At 55.5% G+C, this 16518-nt stretch overlaps 2 protein-coding genes across 2 annotated transcripts in view; one reads left to right on the forward strand and one right to left on the reverse strand.

The window, feature by feature from the left end:
- The window catches only part of PTGDR2 (prostaglandin D2 receptor 2), a 5439-nt gene extending 590 nt beyond the window's left edge, over nucleotides 1-4849 (forward strand). Inside the window, exon 2 of the mRNA XM_025356300.1 lies at nucleotides 2048-4849. Coding sequence (XP_025212085.1) covers nucleotides 2057-3247 — 1191 coding nt within the window. The 5' untranslated portion in view covers nucleotides 2048-2056 and the 3' untranslated portion in view covers nucleotides 3248-4849. The remainder of the gene's footprint in view (nucleotides 1-2047) is intronic.
- On the reverse strand, nucleotides 4694-13817 carry CCDC86 (coiled-coil domain containing 86). The gene is made up of 4 exons (XM_025356301.1): nucleotides 12897-13817; nucleotides 7737-7866; nucleotides 5768-5842; nucleotides 4694-5577 (listed from the first exon to the last, which is right to left on the reverse strand). The coding sequence occupies exons 1-4, from the start codon at nucleotides 13652-13654 to the stop codon at nucleotides 5458-5460; spliced, it is 1083 nt and encodes a 360-aa protein (XP_025212086.1). The 5' UTR covers nucleotides 13655-13817; the 3' UTR covers nucleotides 4694-5457.
- Nucleotides 13818-16518: the final 2701 nt, after the last annotated feature.

Below are 16518 nucleotides of genomic sequence, written 5' to 3' on the forward strand. Positions count from 1 at the left end.
TTTTTGAGACGGAGTCTCGCTCTGTCGCCCAGGCTGGAGTGCAGTGGCGCGATCTCCGCTCACTGCAAGCTCCGCCTCCCGGGCTTACGCCATTCTCCTGCCTCAGCCTCCCGAGTAGCTGGGACCACAGGCGCCCGCCACCTCGCCCGGCTAGTTTTTTGTATTTTTTAGTAGAGACGGGGTTTCACCGTGTTCACCAGGATGGTCTCGATCTCCTGACCTCGTGATCCACCCGTCTCGGCCTCCCAAAGTGCTGGGATTACAGGCCTGAGCCACCGCGCCCGGCCTTTTTTTTTTTTTTTTTAACCTGCCAAAGCTGGACCTTAGCTGCTGGGCTCCTGAGAATCTTGGGAGGCCGGGGGCTGTCTCTATTGAGTCAGAAGGACTGATCTGGCGGTTCCCAAGGATGGCAGGACTGTGCTCTCTGATCATCCCCATGGGACTTGGATAAGCAGCAGCTGGTCTGCAGGGAATGTTTCAGGGCAGTGGGTAGCACTTGGCTGTCTGCTGGGAGTGAAGTCCCAGCCCCACCGCTGCAGCGGAGGAATGCGGGGCAAGTTGCTGTGCTTTTCTGACCTTCATCAGTTTCTTCTTCTGAAAAATGGGGTCTCATAGGTCCATTGCAAGAGTAACTGCTCTGCATATTCTAAAGCCTAGGAAGTGCCCATTCTCAGGAAGCACAGGCTCCTTTTCCATCTACCTGCAGATTCCCAGCTCCAAGGGGCTCATCTGCCAGCAAAATTCTAGTTTGATAACCCAGGACCCCACCCTATAGAGGACTGTGGTCTCTAGAAGGGAGTGGGTTTTCTCATCCTGGCCAACAGTGTTTTCCCTAGAAAGATGAGTACTAAAGACCATTGCTCCCCTCTCCCACTTTCCTTCTTCCTCCTCCATCCTCTCTTCCTTGGAATAGGGTAAGAGGAGAGAGCACAGGCTGAGCATGAAACTTGCTCCTCCACATGTTTGTGCTGTCTGGGTGGCTCTGGGCCAGTTATTTAACCACTTGAGGCTCAGTTTTCTCATCTGTAAAATGGGATGGAGTACTAGCACCATTCTTCTAGAGCCAGAAAGACAGCACCTATTGAAGGACCTACCATAGTACCTGGAGTGTCACTGGTGCCCAGGACAACCCGAGTCCCTGTCCCTGGCTACTTGCCCCCTGCCTCCTGCATGGAGCCTCATGCAATTTCTTCAGCCCTCACTGATCCTGACCAGCCTCACATCAGATGGTCTTCAGGCTTTCAATGAGGATGTGAGCATGCACGTCTATTTCTGGATGAGTGCATGGGGGAGTAAGTGAATGAACAGGGCAGAGAGAGCTGCTGTGGCTACTCCTGAGCGGGGAGAGATCTTTTGGCCCCATTGGGCCTGCAGAGCCCCATGTGGGAGTTCCTCCTACCCAGCTCTCCTGGCTCTTATCTTATTTCCTCTCCAACTATCAGAGGAGGGGCTGGTTCCACTGTTCACAGTCAACACATCTAACCAGCCACCACTGAGTGCGGGGAGCTGCACGGAGAATCTGTAGAGAGGCAAGGTCTGGGGGTGCTGTGGGTGGGAAGGGGCAGCATCTCCATCCCCCAGGCCAGCAGGACCCTCTTGCCCTAGTTGTGGGGACTCCTTCACCCGCCAGTGCTCTGGGGATTGGAAAAAGAAGTCCTGTGGGCCTGACCTTGTTCCTATTTCTCTGTGTGATCCTAGACCGTTTGCTTCATAGTCATCACAACAACACTGATACACCGCTTGCTGTGTGCCAGGCCATCTTCTAAATGCTTTTATGTAGTAACTCATTTAATGCTCCCAATAACTCTATGAGCTAGGTGCTGTTATGACTGACATCCAAGTTTCAGATTCAGAAAAAGGCTCAGGAAGGTTAAATGACTTGCCCAGGCACAGCAATGCTGGAATGTTACTCCCCCCGCCCCCACCGCCCAATATATTCATGGGTCACATTGGCATCTCCTGGGGACGGTCCCACCCCAGGCCTCTCTCTTGGTTCCCCCGTGGCCCCTGCACTGCCAACCTAGGCACCTCCTTCCCTCCACTGCAGAACCCCACGATGTCCGCCAACGCCACGCTGAAGCCGCTCTGCCCCATCCTAGAGGAGATGAGCCATCTCCGGAGCCACAGCAACACCAGCATCCGCTACATCGACCACGCGGCCGTGCTGCTGCACGGGCTGGCCTCGCTGCTGGGCCTGGTCGAGAACGGAGTCATCCTCTTTGTGGTGGGCTGCCGCATGCGCCAGACCGTGGTCACCACCTGGGTGCTGCACCTGGCACTGTCTGACCTGTTGGCCTCTGCTTCCCTGCCCTTCTTCACCTACTTCTTGGCCGTGGGCCACTCGTGGGAGCTGGGCACCACCTTCTGCAAACTGCATTCCTCCATCTTCTTTCTCAACATGTTTGCCAGCGGCTTCCTGCTCAGCGCCATCAGCCTGGACCGCTGCCTGCAGGTGGTGTGGCCGGTGTGGGCGCAGAACCACCGCACCGTGGCCGCAGCGCACAAAGTCTGCCTGGTGCTCTGGGCGCTAGCGGTGCTCAACACGGTGCCCTATTTCGTGTTCCGGGACACCATCTCACGGCTGGACGGGCGCATCATGTGCTACTACAACGTGCTGCTCCTGAACCCGGGGCCTGACCGCGACGCCACGTGCAACTCGCGCCAGGCGGCCCTGGCAGTCAGCAAGTTCCTGCTGGCCTTCCTGGTGCCGCTGGCGATCATCGCCTCTAGCCATGCGGCCGTGAGCTTGCGACTGCAGCACCGTGGACGCCGGCGGCCCGGCCGCTTTGTGCGCCTGGTGGCGGCCGTGGTGGCGGCCTTCGCACTCTGCTGGGGGCCCTACCACGTGTTCAGCCTCCTGGAGGCGCGGGCGCACGCCAACCGCGGGTTGCGGCCGCTTGTGTGGCGCGGGCTGCCCTTCGTCACCAGCCTGGCCTTCTTCAACAGCGTGGCCAACCCGGTGCTCTACGTGCTCACCTGCCCCGACATGCTGCGCAAGCTGCGACGCTCGCTGCGCACGGTGCTGGAGAGCGTGCTGGTGGACGACAGCGAGCTGGGTGGCGCGGGAAGCAGCCGCCGCCGCCGCCGCACCCCCTCCACGGCCCGCTCGGCCTCCTCCTTAGCTCTCAGCAGCCGCCCCGAGGAACGGCGGGGCCCCGCGCGCCTCCTCGGCTGGCTGCTGGGCGGCTGCGCAGCGTCCCCGCAGAGGGGCCCTCTGAACCCGGCGCTGAGCAGCACCTCGAGTTAGAACCCGGCCCGGGTAGGGCAGCGCTCACACGTGAAAGCATCACCAGGGCACTGCGGTTCAACTTGATATCCGGACTCCAGCCACAGTGATCAAAGTTGGAGGGGGCGGGACCCAGGCATCTGCATTTTAAAGCGCCCCGGGAGACTCTGAATCTTTTTCAGAAACAGTGAGTTAAAGCAGTGCTTCTCAAACTTTGATGTGCCTGTGAAAAACCTCGGGGGTCTTGTTAAGTGCAGGCTGATTCAGGAGGCCGGGCCCGGTGCTGAGAGTCTGCATTTAACAAGCTCCCAGGCCGCGAAGCCAGTGCGGCAGGTTCACAGAGGAGGCCTGGAGTAACACAAAGTGAAACTCATAATAGACTTCCCACACTAGGGCTGTGGAGTCGGAAGGGCACACAGGCGTCTCCCTGGAGCTCAGTTTTACCAGATGATGGGAGAGGGAGTCTTATGTTAAACCAGCTATGCATTTTTGGAGAAGAGAGAGGCAAGGTTTGAGAAGCACTGTTCCAGTCGGCCCTCTTTATTTAGCCAATGCTTACTGCCCTAGACGCTTTATCCCACAATCTTAAGGAGCAGCTTCTATTAGCCAGTCTTTACAGCTGAGCACATTCTGGCTCAGGGAGGTTAAGTGACGTGCCCAGTTTCAGGACTAAGGACCACAGGGGTCTGCACTGTAACCCTAGGCATCACATGCTCAATGACTCTGGTGAGTGAGGACATTCTCTGACTTACTGGGGGGACTTAAGATGCTACCCTGTGACCCAGCACTGCCCAAAGTGCTTCCAAGGCAGAAGCAGCAGGGGATGGCGTGGTCAAGCACTCGGGAAACCTGGGGCTAATCAAATCCAACAGGGGAAATGACTAAGTCTTCGGTCTTTAGAATTTGAATGGGCACAGCAACTCCGAGACTACAGCACGTGTCATTTCTTAGCTGAGCTGATCAGCCTCCCTGCAGGCCTGGTATTCTGTGGGATACCACTGGGTATCCTCTGGGCACTGGTAATCCCAAGATCTGTGCAGCCCCCGCCTCCAGGCTGCATGGGGCTGGGCAGCTACCATTTCCCATTTGTGGGTAGGAGGGGTAACTTGCATTTCTGACCTACCACTTCCACTGCACCGCGTCTCATTCCTCCATCTGCCATGGACTTGGGGTCAGAGACTGCTGGGTTTGAGCTCTGCGGCCCAGGGACTGAAAAACTGGTGCCAGTGAATTCTGCTTGGTGGATGAAACGTCAGTGGAAGAAGCAGATGAGAAACTCTTGAGATCTTGGTCCTGTATTTTTTTCTGCCACCAAAGCCAGGGTCACTGAAGGCCTGGCCCACAGCAGGCGTTGAGCAAAGGGAACAGTGAGGTGCCCAGCTAGCTGTATTGACACCCTGTATTGACACCTCACCCCTGCTCCCTCCTATCCCTTCCCCCTTTACTCATAGCACTTCCCCCATTGGACACGTGGTGCATTTTGTTTGTTTATTATGTTTCCTCTCCATTAGAATGAAAGCTCCTCGAGGGCAGGGACTTTGGTCTATTGTCTGTATTTGCTGGTGCCTAGGATTGTGCCTGTATGCAATAGGCACTCAATAAACATTTTTGCTGTAGACTGGACAGGCATGAGTTAGTCAGATTCTCTGGGGCTTCTGCAGAGTCTGGTTTGGAAAAGAAGGTACTGGGGAAAAACTCTGCTCCCCGCAACCTCCCCATTTTAATCTTTCAGTGTTGACAAGTGGAGAGGAGCCGGATTCAGTTTGCTGGGGACAGAGCCAGTGGGGTGTGGAGGTGCTCAGAGCAGTTTTTGGGAAGGTGTGGGGGGAAGCTGGGTTCCCAACTGCCAGCCTCCAGGCCTGGGATGGACCTAGCATGCTGAGAAACGGCATACACCGCTGGGGGAGTCACCTGCCAGCCACCAACTCACTGAGGAACCAGAAGAATTGCTGTTCTTGGTTTGAAGGCACTTGGAGGAGAGGAAGGAGGGATGGGGGCTGAATCTCTTCCCGCCCCCCATCTCTGCCAGGTCCCAGGTCCCCTCTGGGCTTCTGTCCCACACAGACCTGCCTGGAAGCCTTCAAAGGCCGAGGAGCCCCGGTCGAGGTGGGGTCCCTGTTCTGCAGCCACGGGGTTGGAGTGCTGGCTCCAGCAGAGGCCTCTGAGCAGCGGCCTGAGGTGCTGTGTCTGACATGATTGTTGGCCATGGAAGGCCTTGGGCTGTCCTGAGCTCAGATCTTGGCTGCTGGCCGCTGGGGCGGCTGCTTCTGCAGCAGGGCCAGGGTGTCCCGCTTCTCAATGGAGCGCAGCTGCTTCTTCTTTGCCCGCTTGAGCTTGGCGGGGTTTCGGATCTGGGGATGGTATGAGGGGAGGGCATTAGTGTGGCTGCAGCCTTGGTCCAAATTCCCAAGGGAGAGGAAGCTGCCCCACAGGGGCCTGAGATCACAGCATGACAGTGGGGGCACATGAGGCAGGGGTCGAGGCCCTGGTTTGCACCCCCAAGCGGGGCAGAAAGGCAAGGGGGGAAAACGAGACACTCACCACTTGGACGACTTCTGCCTTCCGCTCATTCTCCAGGCGGCGTTTCAGGTTCTCAGCCCGGCGCTGTTTCTTCTCCTGGAACATGCAGGAGAAGGGGATTTGAGTTGGGGAGCGGAGGCGGCCCTGGTCTCCCAGACCCCAGAAGAGTGCGAGCCGGCAGAATTCCCACAAGGGGAAAGGCCCTGTAAACCAGGCTCCAGGTTGGTGATGTGTGGGTGGAGGGCCAGCGGGAGCAATCCTGTGCCACGGTCTAGTGCCAGGGGCCAGTGCCAGGGGCCCACTGTGGTGGAAGCTCCTGACAGCACGTTGGGAGGTGGGTACGGGACAGGCAACTGAGAACAGCGGCTGAGACATGGGGGGTGCCCACCTAGAGATTCACGCACATGCAGACAGTGGTCCCTTGGGCCACTCTCATCAACTGCCAAGGGAGAAAGGGGTGCTGGCCCTTCCCCCATTCCCACCCTCTTAGACGGTCTCCCCCTCTTCCCCTGCAGTCCCGCTGCTGCAGAATGCCAGGTTAGGGGTGAGGGCTGGGTCCCTGAGATTTTCGCAGGTGTGGGGCTGGGGAGGGGCTGCACTGCACAGAAAAGGCTCTGGAGCTATCTGGGCTGGGTTCGAATCTTGATCCTGTTATTTCCCAAACAGATGACCTTAGCAAAGTCTGTGCCTCAGCTTCTCCATCTTTAAAGTGACAGTGACCACAGTATCTACCTTGTAAGATAGTTTTGAGAAATCATTGAGGGAATGCACGTGCAGGGCTTGGAGCAGCCCCTAGCTCCTTGGGCACACTGAGACTCTTGATGGAGTCTGTCTTGGGAGGGGAAGCCCAGTGCTCTCTGGCCATGCTGACTGTGTCCCTCGGCAAGGCCAGGGTGGGGACGTCGGCTCCAAGGCTGCTGCATGGTTAGGGGTCTCTGCTGGCTTTGGTGACTTGGGGTAGCAGGGGTGGCCTAGGCCCTGGGGGAGGAAGGAGAAGTGAGCCGTGGCCTCTTGTGGTCAAGGCAGGCCTGGGCTGGGCAGGAGTACCTTTGCAGAGGACCGTGAGAAGTGAGACGGCAGCTCTGTCTTGCCCAAGAGGGAGCCAGGGCCACACAGGAAAAGAGATAAGGCCTCAGCATACAGTGGCAGACACACCGTTCCTCGGATGTCAGCTGTAAGCTGAGCTGGGGTGACTTAAAGCAGGGGACAGAGACTGAGTGACTGGCCCACCGCTTTCCTCAGTGGCCAGGCTGGGACCACGGGCTAGGGATGAGTTGTCTGAATCTCGTTCAGCACTCCTCCTACACCCCTGGGGTCATTAGAGGAGTGGAGGAAGAACCTCCCACTGATGTCTCTGCCCTGGGGGGCAGGTGCTGACCAATGCCACCCCGCTTTCTCTGCATGCTGCCTGCTAAGCATGGCCTCTTCCCCCCATCCCCACCCCCGCCCCCCACCCCCACCCCCACCGCCGCCCCCTGCTGAAAAGTTCCTGGGAGATGTGGGTGAGGCTGTGACCCTTTACAGGGGCTTCCTGGCTCCGGGATGGGTGACAGGGGACAGAAGTGGAGGAAAGGTGTGGGGGCTGCTGCTTGGAGAATGACAGCAGCCATACCGGGGACATGGATTTCCAATCTGCAAGCCCTTCCCAACTGAGTAGGTTCCAGCAAAGGGCCCTCGACCCCATCTCACTGATGGCCCTACCCCCCAGGGCTTCCTCCTGGGCCTCTCCCCACGGCCTGCTGCTGGTCCTCCCGCTCCATCCCTGTCCCTGAGGCTCTTGCAGCAGCCCAGGCTAAACTGGATGGTGCCCTGGGCCTCCCTGCCCTGTGGTCCCAGACTGCACTTCTGCTTCTGGCCAGGTGCCCTTCCTCCCTGGGGCCTTCAGATTCAAGAACGTTTCTTAACCAAGCCGGCCTCCCCCAGGCACCCGTGGAAGCTCCCGCCTCAGGTTGTACCAGCAGACACCAGCTCAGCCTGGCTGGCCCCTCACCTGGCGGCGCCTCTCCTTCTCCTCCTCCAGGTGACGGGCAAAGTCCTTGGCCAGCTTCCTCTCCTGCCGTTCCTTCATCTTCCGCTGCCACGATGTGCGCAGGGGCTTGTCCTGAAGCATCTGGGAGAATCTGAAAGGGGGAGAGTGGGTGCGTACAGGGTCTGTGGGGCGAGCGCCACCCATGCCCTGTCTCTTCTCAGCCGTAGGCTCTGGACCTTCTTCCCCAGAGGCCAGGCAGAACCACCTCCTTGATGGCCCGACAGGCGGCCCTCCAGGTCTGCAGAAACTCGGGGTGGGAGGGAACCCGGATTGTGCTGGCTGCCATTTCTCAAGCCTTGGCTACATGCCTCTGACGTGGGTACTCCTATCTTCTCCACTTACGGAAGAGCAGGCCAAGGTGCGGAAAGGTTAAATAGCTGACTAAAGATACCTTGTTCCTAAGTGGCAGTCAGGACTCGAACCCTGTCAGCGACTGCAGAGTCCAGGCTACGCACCCCCTGCTGTAAAGTTCTGCTGCTTCCGCCAAGCGCATTTGGCCTGGATGTGAATGCCTCTGGAGGTGGGGCGCTCACCCCCTATGGAGGCGGCCCATTCCATTTCAGAGCAGTGTGAGTGGTTAGAGTTCTGGGTAACGATTCAGAATCTTCCCTGCCAAGACTGGATGCGGTGGCTCATGCTTGTAATCCCAGCACTTTGGGAGGCCAAGGTGGGCAGATCACATGAGTCCAGGAGTTGGAGACCAGCCTGGCCAACACGGCAAAACCTACCAAGCCTACTAAAACCTACTAAAGTTTCTACTAAAGATACAAAAATTAGCTGGATGTGATGGTGTACACCTATAATCCCAGCTACTTGGGAGGCTGAGGCACAACAATTGCTTGAGCCTGGGAGGTGGAGCTTGCAGTGAGCAGAGCGCGCGCCACTGCACTCCAGCCTGGGTGACACAGCAAGACTCTGTCTCAAAAATAAAAAAAGAAAAAAGAAAAAGGAAAACAAGAATCTCTTCCCCCAGTTGGAGACGGAGTGTGCATCAGGGCTCTCAGGGAAATCTGAAAAGAATGACGATGATTTTAGAGTTACAGGAGAACTGAGCTCATCTCCATAAGAATGCATACTATAAGGATTTATGAATGGGATGATATATCTAGGATGTACTTTAAAATATTTCAGGGAAAAAAAAATGCCAAGGATTGGCCGGGCGCGATGGCTCACGCCTGTAATACCAGCACTTTGGGAGGCTGAGGCGGGAGGATCACCTAAGGTCGGGAGTTCGAGACCAGTTTGACTAACATGGAGAAACCTTGTCTCTACTAAAAGTACAAAATTAGCTGGGCACAGTGGCAGGTGCCTGTAATCCCAGCTACTCAGGAGGCTGAGGTAGGAGAATCGCTTGAACCCAGGAGGCGGAGGTTGCGGTGAGCCAAGATCGCACCATTGCACTCCAGCCTGGGCAACAAGAATGAAACGCTGTCTCAAAAAAAAAAAAAAAAAAAACCCAAGGATCAAAGATGAAACTAGACTAGTAAAATGCTGAACTGTGTTGATGCTGATAATGGGGACTTGAGAGCTTTGCTCTCTCTTTGTATGCTTGAAAATTTCCATTCAAAAAAAGTAAAAACAAAATGCAAAGAAGTGTCTGGTGGCCTCCGCATACTGAAGTTAGGCCTTTCTCTTTTAGATTCAAGGCCCATTTTGGTGTCCCTCGGCCCTGCCGACTTCTGGCCCCAGCTCCCTGATTTCCTTCTCCCCTTCTCAAAGTCCTGCCACCAGCTCCCTGATTTCCTTCTCCCCTTCCCAGGGCCCTGCCACTGAAGGCCTGGCCTCCTAAGCACTAAGAATGGGGTGCCACATGGACCTCCCCCATAACTGTAAAGCTGGGCTTCCCAAGCTGGGGTACAAGAACCCTGAAGGGACAAGGTGGTGGGAGCCTAGAGACACACAGAACCACAGGACACAGCGCTGCATCTCTGTGGAGCAGGGCTGTCAAACAACTTTCTGTGATGGTGCAAACATTCCACATTGACACCGTCTAATAAGGTAGCCACTAGTCATGGGTGGCTGCTGAGCGCTAGAAATGTGGTTGGTGTTGATAGAGAAACTGAATCTTACATTTTATTTAATTTTAATTAATTTAAATTTACATAGCCACATGTGGCTGGCAGCTAAGGTACTGAGGCAGGGCAGTTCCAGACCATCGGTTCTACCTGTGTATTGAAGGAACTCAGGCCTGGGTTCCAAGTCCAACCACTTACCACCTGGGTGACCTTGAGCAAGGTAGTCTGAGTCTCAGCATCCTCTCCAGTGGAGATGAGAATCATTCCTAACCCAAAGGGTGGTAGGAGGTTTAATCCACACACACACACATAATAGGTGCTCCATAAACGCTACTCCTCAGAGAAGTCAGACAGCTTGCCCGAGGGGCACTACGGAGAAGGTGGCGTTTGGCATGAGCACGAAGGCAGGGCTGCAGCCAGGTCTCCCTCAGCACACACGCTTTCCCAGCTGTGGCTGTCTTCCTCCCTGCAGCAGGAGCTGCTTCCCATCCATCTCCCGGTTCACTCACCACCCACTGAAGCTGCTCCCTCAAAGATCCTAAACATCCATTTAGTGGCCCTGCGGGGCCCCTCTCCACAGACCTGCCTGCAGCTTCTGAAGCTGTTTTAGTTCTCTTGCAACAGCCTCCTTGTGGGTTTCCCTGCCTTCACCCCTGCCGGCCTATGTCTGTGTCCAGTAGCCAGGCTGATCTCACAAGTCAGGTCATTTCATTCCTTTGCTTGACACCCTTCCATGGCTCCCAAGCTCACTCAGGAAATCTGGAGTCCCTGCAGGGGTCACCAGGCCCTGCTGTCTCTCTGACCTCATCTCCTACTGTTTCCCCTTCTCCCCCTCATTCCAGCAGCAAGACCTCTGGAATACTTCTCAAGCGGGAGCTTGCTCCCGCCCCAATGCCTCTGAACTTCCCTTTCCTCTTGCCTGGATACTGTTTCCCCAGATCTCTGCCTGGCTTCCTCTGCTCAGGCCTCTTCATCTGCGAGGCCATCTCTGACCACTGTGACAATACCCAGCCCTCCCTGTTATTCTCTGGTCCCTATCCTGGTTTATTTTTCTTGAAAGTCTTTATTCCAGACATATCATGTGTGTACTTGTTCTTGATCTGTTTCCCACAATTACAACGTTTGCTTCAGGAGAGCAGAGGCTTTTTGTTCACAGCCATGTTTACCCCAGATCTGAGCAACTGGTTGATGAATGAACGAACTACCTTCTGTCCTCATTCATCCACTTGTTCAGCTTAGTGCCTGCCCAGCGTTGGGCTCTGGGGGATCTAGTCATGAGAGGTAAGTCCCCACTCTCACACTCTCATGGAGCCTCTGGTTTAAAGGATAACAGGCAGTCAATAAGAATCACGGAAATAAATAAGCATTTGTGCAAACAGAGGTGTTACAAAAGAGAAGGACAGCACACGATGAGAACATAAAGCACGGGGACTTAACCCTCGCTGGATAAGCCAGAGAGGCTTTTCAGAGAAGGTGACATTTGAGCTGAGCCCTGAAACATGAGTGGGGGACTGGCCAAGGGAAGAGCCTTTCAAACAGTGGGAACAGCACGTGTGAAGGCGCTGAGGAAGGAGGCAGCGTCACACACAGGGGAAACATGGAGGGGACGTCGGTGTGGAAGCTCTAGTGATGGAGGGGAGAGGAGGGTGGGCCTGCCGGCCTCATTAAGGAGGCTGGAGTGCGTGCTCTGAGTGAGCAACAGCGAGTCAGGAAGGGTCTGCAGTTGGGCAGGGAGCTGAGACCACAAACCCTCTCTCCAGACTTCTTGGTCAAGTGATCTGTGGCCTCCTACTCTGCTCCAGCTGCTGATTCTGTGTCTTGTGCGGGCCCCTCCCTTCTCCTCACCTGTGCATGGGCCCCCTTGAGCTCAGCAAGCCCATCTCACCTGCAGCATGAGTACCAGGACCCAAGCTTCACTCGCTCAACTTGCTCATCACCCTCTTCCCACCTGGACCAGCCTCCTCCAGTTCCACATGGCCATCAATGGCCCGGCCATTCTCCTGTGACCCGCTGGGACAGGGCAGAGGGGGAGTGCCATCATCCACTTCTCCAACAGCTACAGTCACTCTAGCTTCAAAGTCTCTCTCATGGGAGACTTGCAATAAATGACTCTGTAAGCCTCAGTTTCTTCTGTTGAATCAGGGGTGGGGGGATAATACCCACAGCCTAGGGTTTTAAGGGTACAAGAAAAGGGCCTAGCACGAAGCCTGGCACAGAGTCAGCTTCTTCCCTAAAAACACCCCCCTTCCTCATGGCCCCTCACAGGCATGCATCCCGGACTCTCCCCTGTGGCTGCCACTAGCTTGAATTGGAACTGAACCCCACACCTCTCCTTCACGGCGGCCTAAACTCTTCCTTCTTCAGACGAGCCACTTCGTGCCTTCCTTAAATAAGCATTCACTGAGCATTTACTATGCTCTTGGCCCAGAAAGACAAGAAAGATCTGGTGCCTGCCCCTTAAGAAGGTTGCAATCCAATTCAAGGTGGATCTACAGGGATTGGGTAAAGGAGTTTTGCACACAGCCTTCGGAATCAGATCTGTGCTCAGATCCTGTGCCTACCACTCATTTAGCCTCGGTTTCCTCACACAAAAAACAGGAATACCACCACCTGCTTCACAGAGCTGATGTGCAGATTAAGTGTGATGATACGTGCTGTTCCATGTTTGAAAGGCTGTATATAATCAGTGCTCAGTAACACTTTTCATCTTAAAGGCAAATAACTGTAACAGACTATATTGGATGAAGACTTCACTGCTTTGATCAAGTAATGGCTGGTTTACTTGCTTCTGCCTCACTCACTAGAGAGGGCAGACAACGGTAAATGTCTGTTGAACGAATACACAACTGAGGTGCTACAGGAGAGGCCCATAGGGACCCCGAAGAGGAAAGGCATCAGAGAAATTGATCTTTGAGGGCCTGGCCCCACCCCTCCAGGATCCCAGGTCATTTTACCACATTCTGATTGTAATTACCTGTTTGCTGACACCCTCACTAACATGAGCTCTCTCTAACCCTGGGGCTATTCTCCAGGCTGCAGCAGGGCAAAGGCGGGGTCCCAACACCATAGAGAACGCCACCCCTGTCCAAGCTGTCCCCTACTTCACCTTTTCTTGGAGCGGTCCTTCCAAACTCGCCCCGATTTGGGCTTCCCCTTCGGGATTACAGGAAGCTCCTCTTTGTTCAACTTCTTGGACGCTGGGGCCTGGGATGAAGAACCTTTTCGCTTCTTTGCCCCGAGGCCGCCTGTCACCGTCTCCCCAGCTGGAGGTGGCTTGCTCGGCTCATGCTGACCCCGCGGGGAGCCAGGTGCCTTGGGTGTCAGCTCCAGTAGTGGCTGAGAGGGCTCCGGACCGGGAGCTTGCTGACCGGGGTAAGGCTCTGGTGATCCTGGGCCCGGCGGTAGCTGATGCTGGGGGGCCCCCGGGGTCAGCTCCTCCTTACTCTGGGCCAACTCCGAGGCCAGTACTCCCTGGTCCTGAGAACACTTTGATGCCTCCTCACTTGACTTCGGCTGACATCGTGGGGATTCAGGACGGGACTCCGGCTGTCTCTGAGGCGACTCCAGGTGTAGGTCTTGCTGACGCTGGGGGGACCCTGGACCTGGCTCTGGCTGCACTTGGGGGGACTCCAAGCCTGCACCCTGTTGCAGACGGGGTGATCCTGGGCTTGTCTCCGGCGGTCTTTCCGGGGACCCCAGGCCAGCTTGCTGCACACTAGGAGGAGACCCAGGCTCCCTCGTTTCTTCTGGGTTCGACTGCAACTCCACAAGGGCCCGTCTCACCCGCGAAACTGAGGTGAGGCTCTCGGGGGATTCGGGCCTTAGGCCTCCCAGCCGTCGGCTGCGCCTTAGCGGTGTATCCATGCCTCAGCGGGTAAGTTTCCACACCCCTGCACACGTGCAGACCCCGCCGACAACCGGCGCCTTCCTATGACGTCATGAGTCGCCACGTCCGTGACGCGCAGGAGGGGCTGTTGCTGAGGCGGCCGTGTTGGTGAGGGATGCAGAGGCGGGACTGGGAGTGGGGTGGGGTGGGGCTCAGCATGCGCATGCGCAATTCGCGCGGGCTTCGTTAAGTGATTGATGAGCCAGTCTTTTTTCTAGGATTCGCTTTTGCCTTTCTTGCAAAGTTTCCTGGGGAAAGAAGAGCGAGCAAGTAGGAAAGGGAAAGTGGGAGGACCCATTTCAGGGAGAGAACAGAGTTGAAAAAAGGTCCGAGGAGCCTTAGGCAAGGCCCGATGGAAGTTTTGTGGCCAACTCCGGTGCAGTTGGGCAGGGTCCTGCCCTCCTTGGGCCTGTTTTCTCATTTGTAATATGGGTCATTTTGCACTAGCTTCGTGCATCCCAAATGACCCTGTCGGAGTCCTTCTCCCAGCAGCCTGAGGGAATGCTACCTGGGGGTCGTGGAGGTGGAAGATCGGTCTTTTCTGTGTTAATTGTTCACACTCTTGCTTCTTCTGTCCTGTGCTTCAGTATATAATCCATGGCTCTCCCTTTTCAGCCTTTTCAACGTCTATGAGTGAAGCTGAGGTACCAATAAGATGCAGCACCTTTGTCCTGTGGCTCACCTGGGCCCTCGACCAGCTGCGTACGCTCCCACGTCCCTCTTCTTCTGCCCCAGTTCTAGAAACAGGTTGGATCATCTCTGATCTTCCTTTCAGCCCAGACAGTGGTTTTTGCCCGGGTGTCAACCTGCCTCGCCTCCCCTCCCTTCCCTTGCTATTCAACTGTAAATGTACTTTGCTTACTGAGCACTTTGGGACCTCACCAGTGAGCAGGTGTTGCCTTCTGGACCTCCCAGGGCCTAGAGAAGATGGGATTGGGAAATGTCGGGCTGTGTAGACCTTCCTGTGAGGCCTAGGAGTGAGGCTTTGATTTTCTTACAGCATGCTTCTTAGGAAGAACATCTTGGAAGCGGCCAGTTGCGTGATTATTGGGACTGCCTGGGGTTGGCTATTAGAGGTCCCAGGGCCCCTGTCCAACATTCCAGTGGTTTCTTTTGAAACCATTCCATTGTTTCTCCAGCTAGGGGCTTGCGAGAGGGCCTGGGAAATTGTCCAAGAATATCAGGAGTCAGAGTGTCCTCAACTTCCTCATGTTCCCGAGCTAAGGAGACCCCTGCAGGGGGACTTCGCCTGCCTTGCTACTCCTCCCCTGCCATGCAGCTGTCCACAGGAGAAGCAGCTGGGACACCTCGCCCAGCTCTTCCACCCCCCAACTGTCAGAGGAGTGAGTTCCATTCAGTTCCTTAAATGCCCTGCCCCTGCCTAGAGATCCCAATGATCCGACACTCAAAACCAAGCCTGGCAGGCATTGCCAGGGTGCTGGAGGAGACTGTATGCCCCTCTGCCCTGCTCCAGTCCCCCTAGGCTTGCCCTGCCTCCTAAGCTCTTGTCCCCAGCTGGAGGGATCACTCTCCAGTGCCAATTGGATCATATCCTAGTCTAACCTGAAATACTTCAGAGAGTGATCTCAGGTTTTCACCAGAGAGAGGGAGCTGTTTTTCAGAGGAGGCCTTTGGGTGTCCCCCTGACATTTGGAGGCACTTTGTCAACCTCAGCATCAGGTGGGCTCTGGCCCAGAACCCCCTACCCCCACCTGAGCTCAGTTTGTCATTGTCATTATACATGGTGTGCAGAGGCCTTGAGTAGACTCCTGAAATTTTCAGAAGAGCCTGGTGTGGTGGTTGCTGTTGGGACCCTGTCCCCTTACACTCCTTTGCTTTCTTTTAAAAATTATTATTTTTGAGACAGGGTCTTGCTCTGTTGTCCAGGCTGGAGTGCAGTGGCACAATCACAGCTCACTGCAGCCTTGACCTCCGAGGCCCCAGGGAATCCTCCTGAGCCTCCTGAGTAGCTGGCACCACAGGCTCATGCCACCATGCCGGGCTGTTTTTAGTTTTTGCAGAGACAGGGTCTCCCTGTGTTGCTCAGGCTGGTCTTGAACTCCTGGGCTCAAGTGATCCTCCTGCCTCGGCCTCCCAAAAGTGTTGGGATTACAGGCATGAGCCACTGTGCCTGGCCGCTCCTTTGCTTTTATTGCAGCTTTCTACATCCCAGCTTTCTTGCCTTTGGGTGGTAGGATACTGAGGGGCTTCTCTGCAGCCCCCAGAGTCCCCCAGCAGGATTGAACTCGTATTGCCCACAAAGGTAACCTGCTCATGCACCCTCTTTTGGCTTCATCCCTGTCTTATTTCCCCATTTTCTTATAGATGCTTGCTGGGGTCATTTTCAGAGGAGTCAAATATTGTACTTAATCCTCTTCTCAGAGTTGGCTTCTGGAGAAAGCTAGCCCGAAACACTGGTGCCGGCCATGATTGGTCCAGGCGTTGTTTCAAGCACTCTGCAAGTACAAATCCATTTCTTAATGCTTCTCCCAACAATCCTGTGAGGCAGGTACAGTTGTTATTACTCCCATTTCACAGATAAAGAAACTGAGAGGCTGAGTGTGGTGGCTCACATCTGTAATCCCAGTACTTTGGGAGGCCGAGGCAGGCAGATCACTGGCGGCCAGGAGTTCAAGACCAGCCTGGCCAACATCCCAAAACCCCATTTCTACTGAAAGTACAAAAATTAGCTGGGCGTGGTGGCAGGCACCTCTAGTCCCAGCTACTCAGGAGGCTGAGGCAGGAGAATTGCTTGAACCTGGGAGGTAGAGGTTGCAGTGAACTGAGATCATGCCACTGCCCCCCAACCGGGGGGAAAAAAAAAAACCCTGGTAAAAAAAAA

The sequence above is a fragment of the Theropithecus gelada genome, chromosome 14, assembly GCF_003255815.1.
Source record: "Theropithecus gelada isolate Dixy chromosome 14, Tgel_1.0, whole genome shotgun sequence".
Taxonomy (NCBI): domain Eukaryota; kingdom Metazoa; phylum Chordata; class Mammalia; order Primates; family Cercopithecidae; genus Theropithecus; species Theropithecus gelada.

Excerpts from the sequence above, each read along its gene's own strand:
- CCDC86 (XM_025356301.1), bottom strand. The coding sequence starts at position 13,654 with ATGGATACACCGCTAAGGCGCAGCCGACGGCTGGGAGGCCTAAGGCCC. Across the intron at positions 5,843-7,736 it reads AGAAGGAGAGGCGCCGCCAG|GAGAAGAAACAGCGCCGGGC; the intron begins GTGAGGGGCCAG and ends TGCATGTTCCAG. Across the intron at positions 5,578-5,767 it reads AGGCAGAAGTCGTCCAAGTG|ATCCGAAACCCCGCCAAGCT; the intron begins GTGAGTGTCTCG and ends TACCATCCCCAG.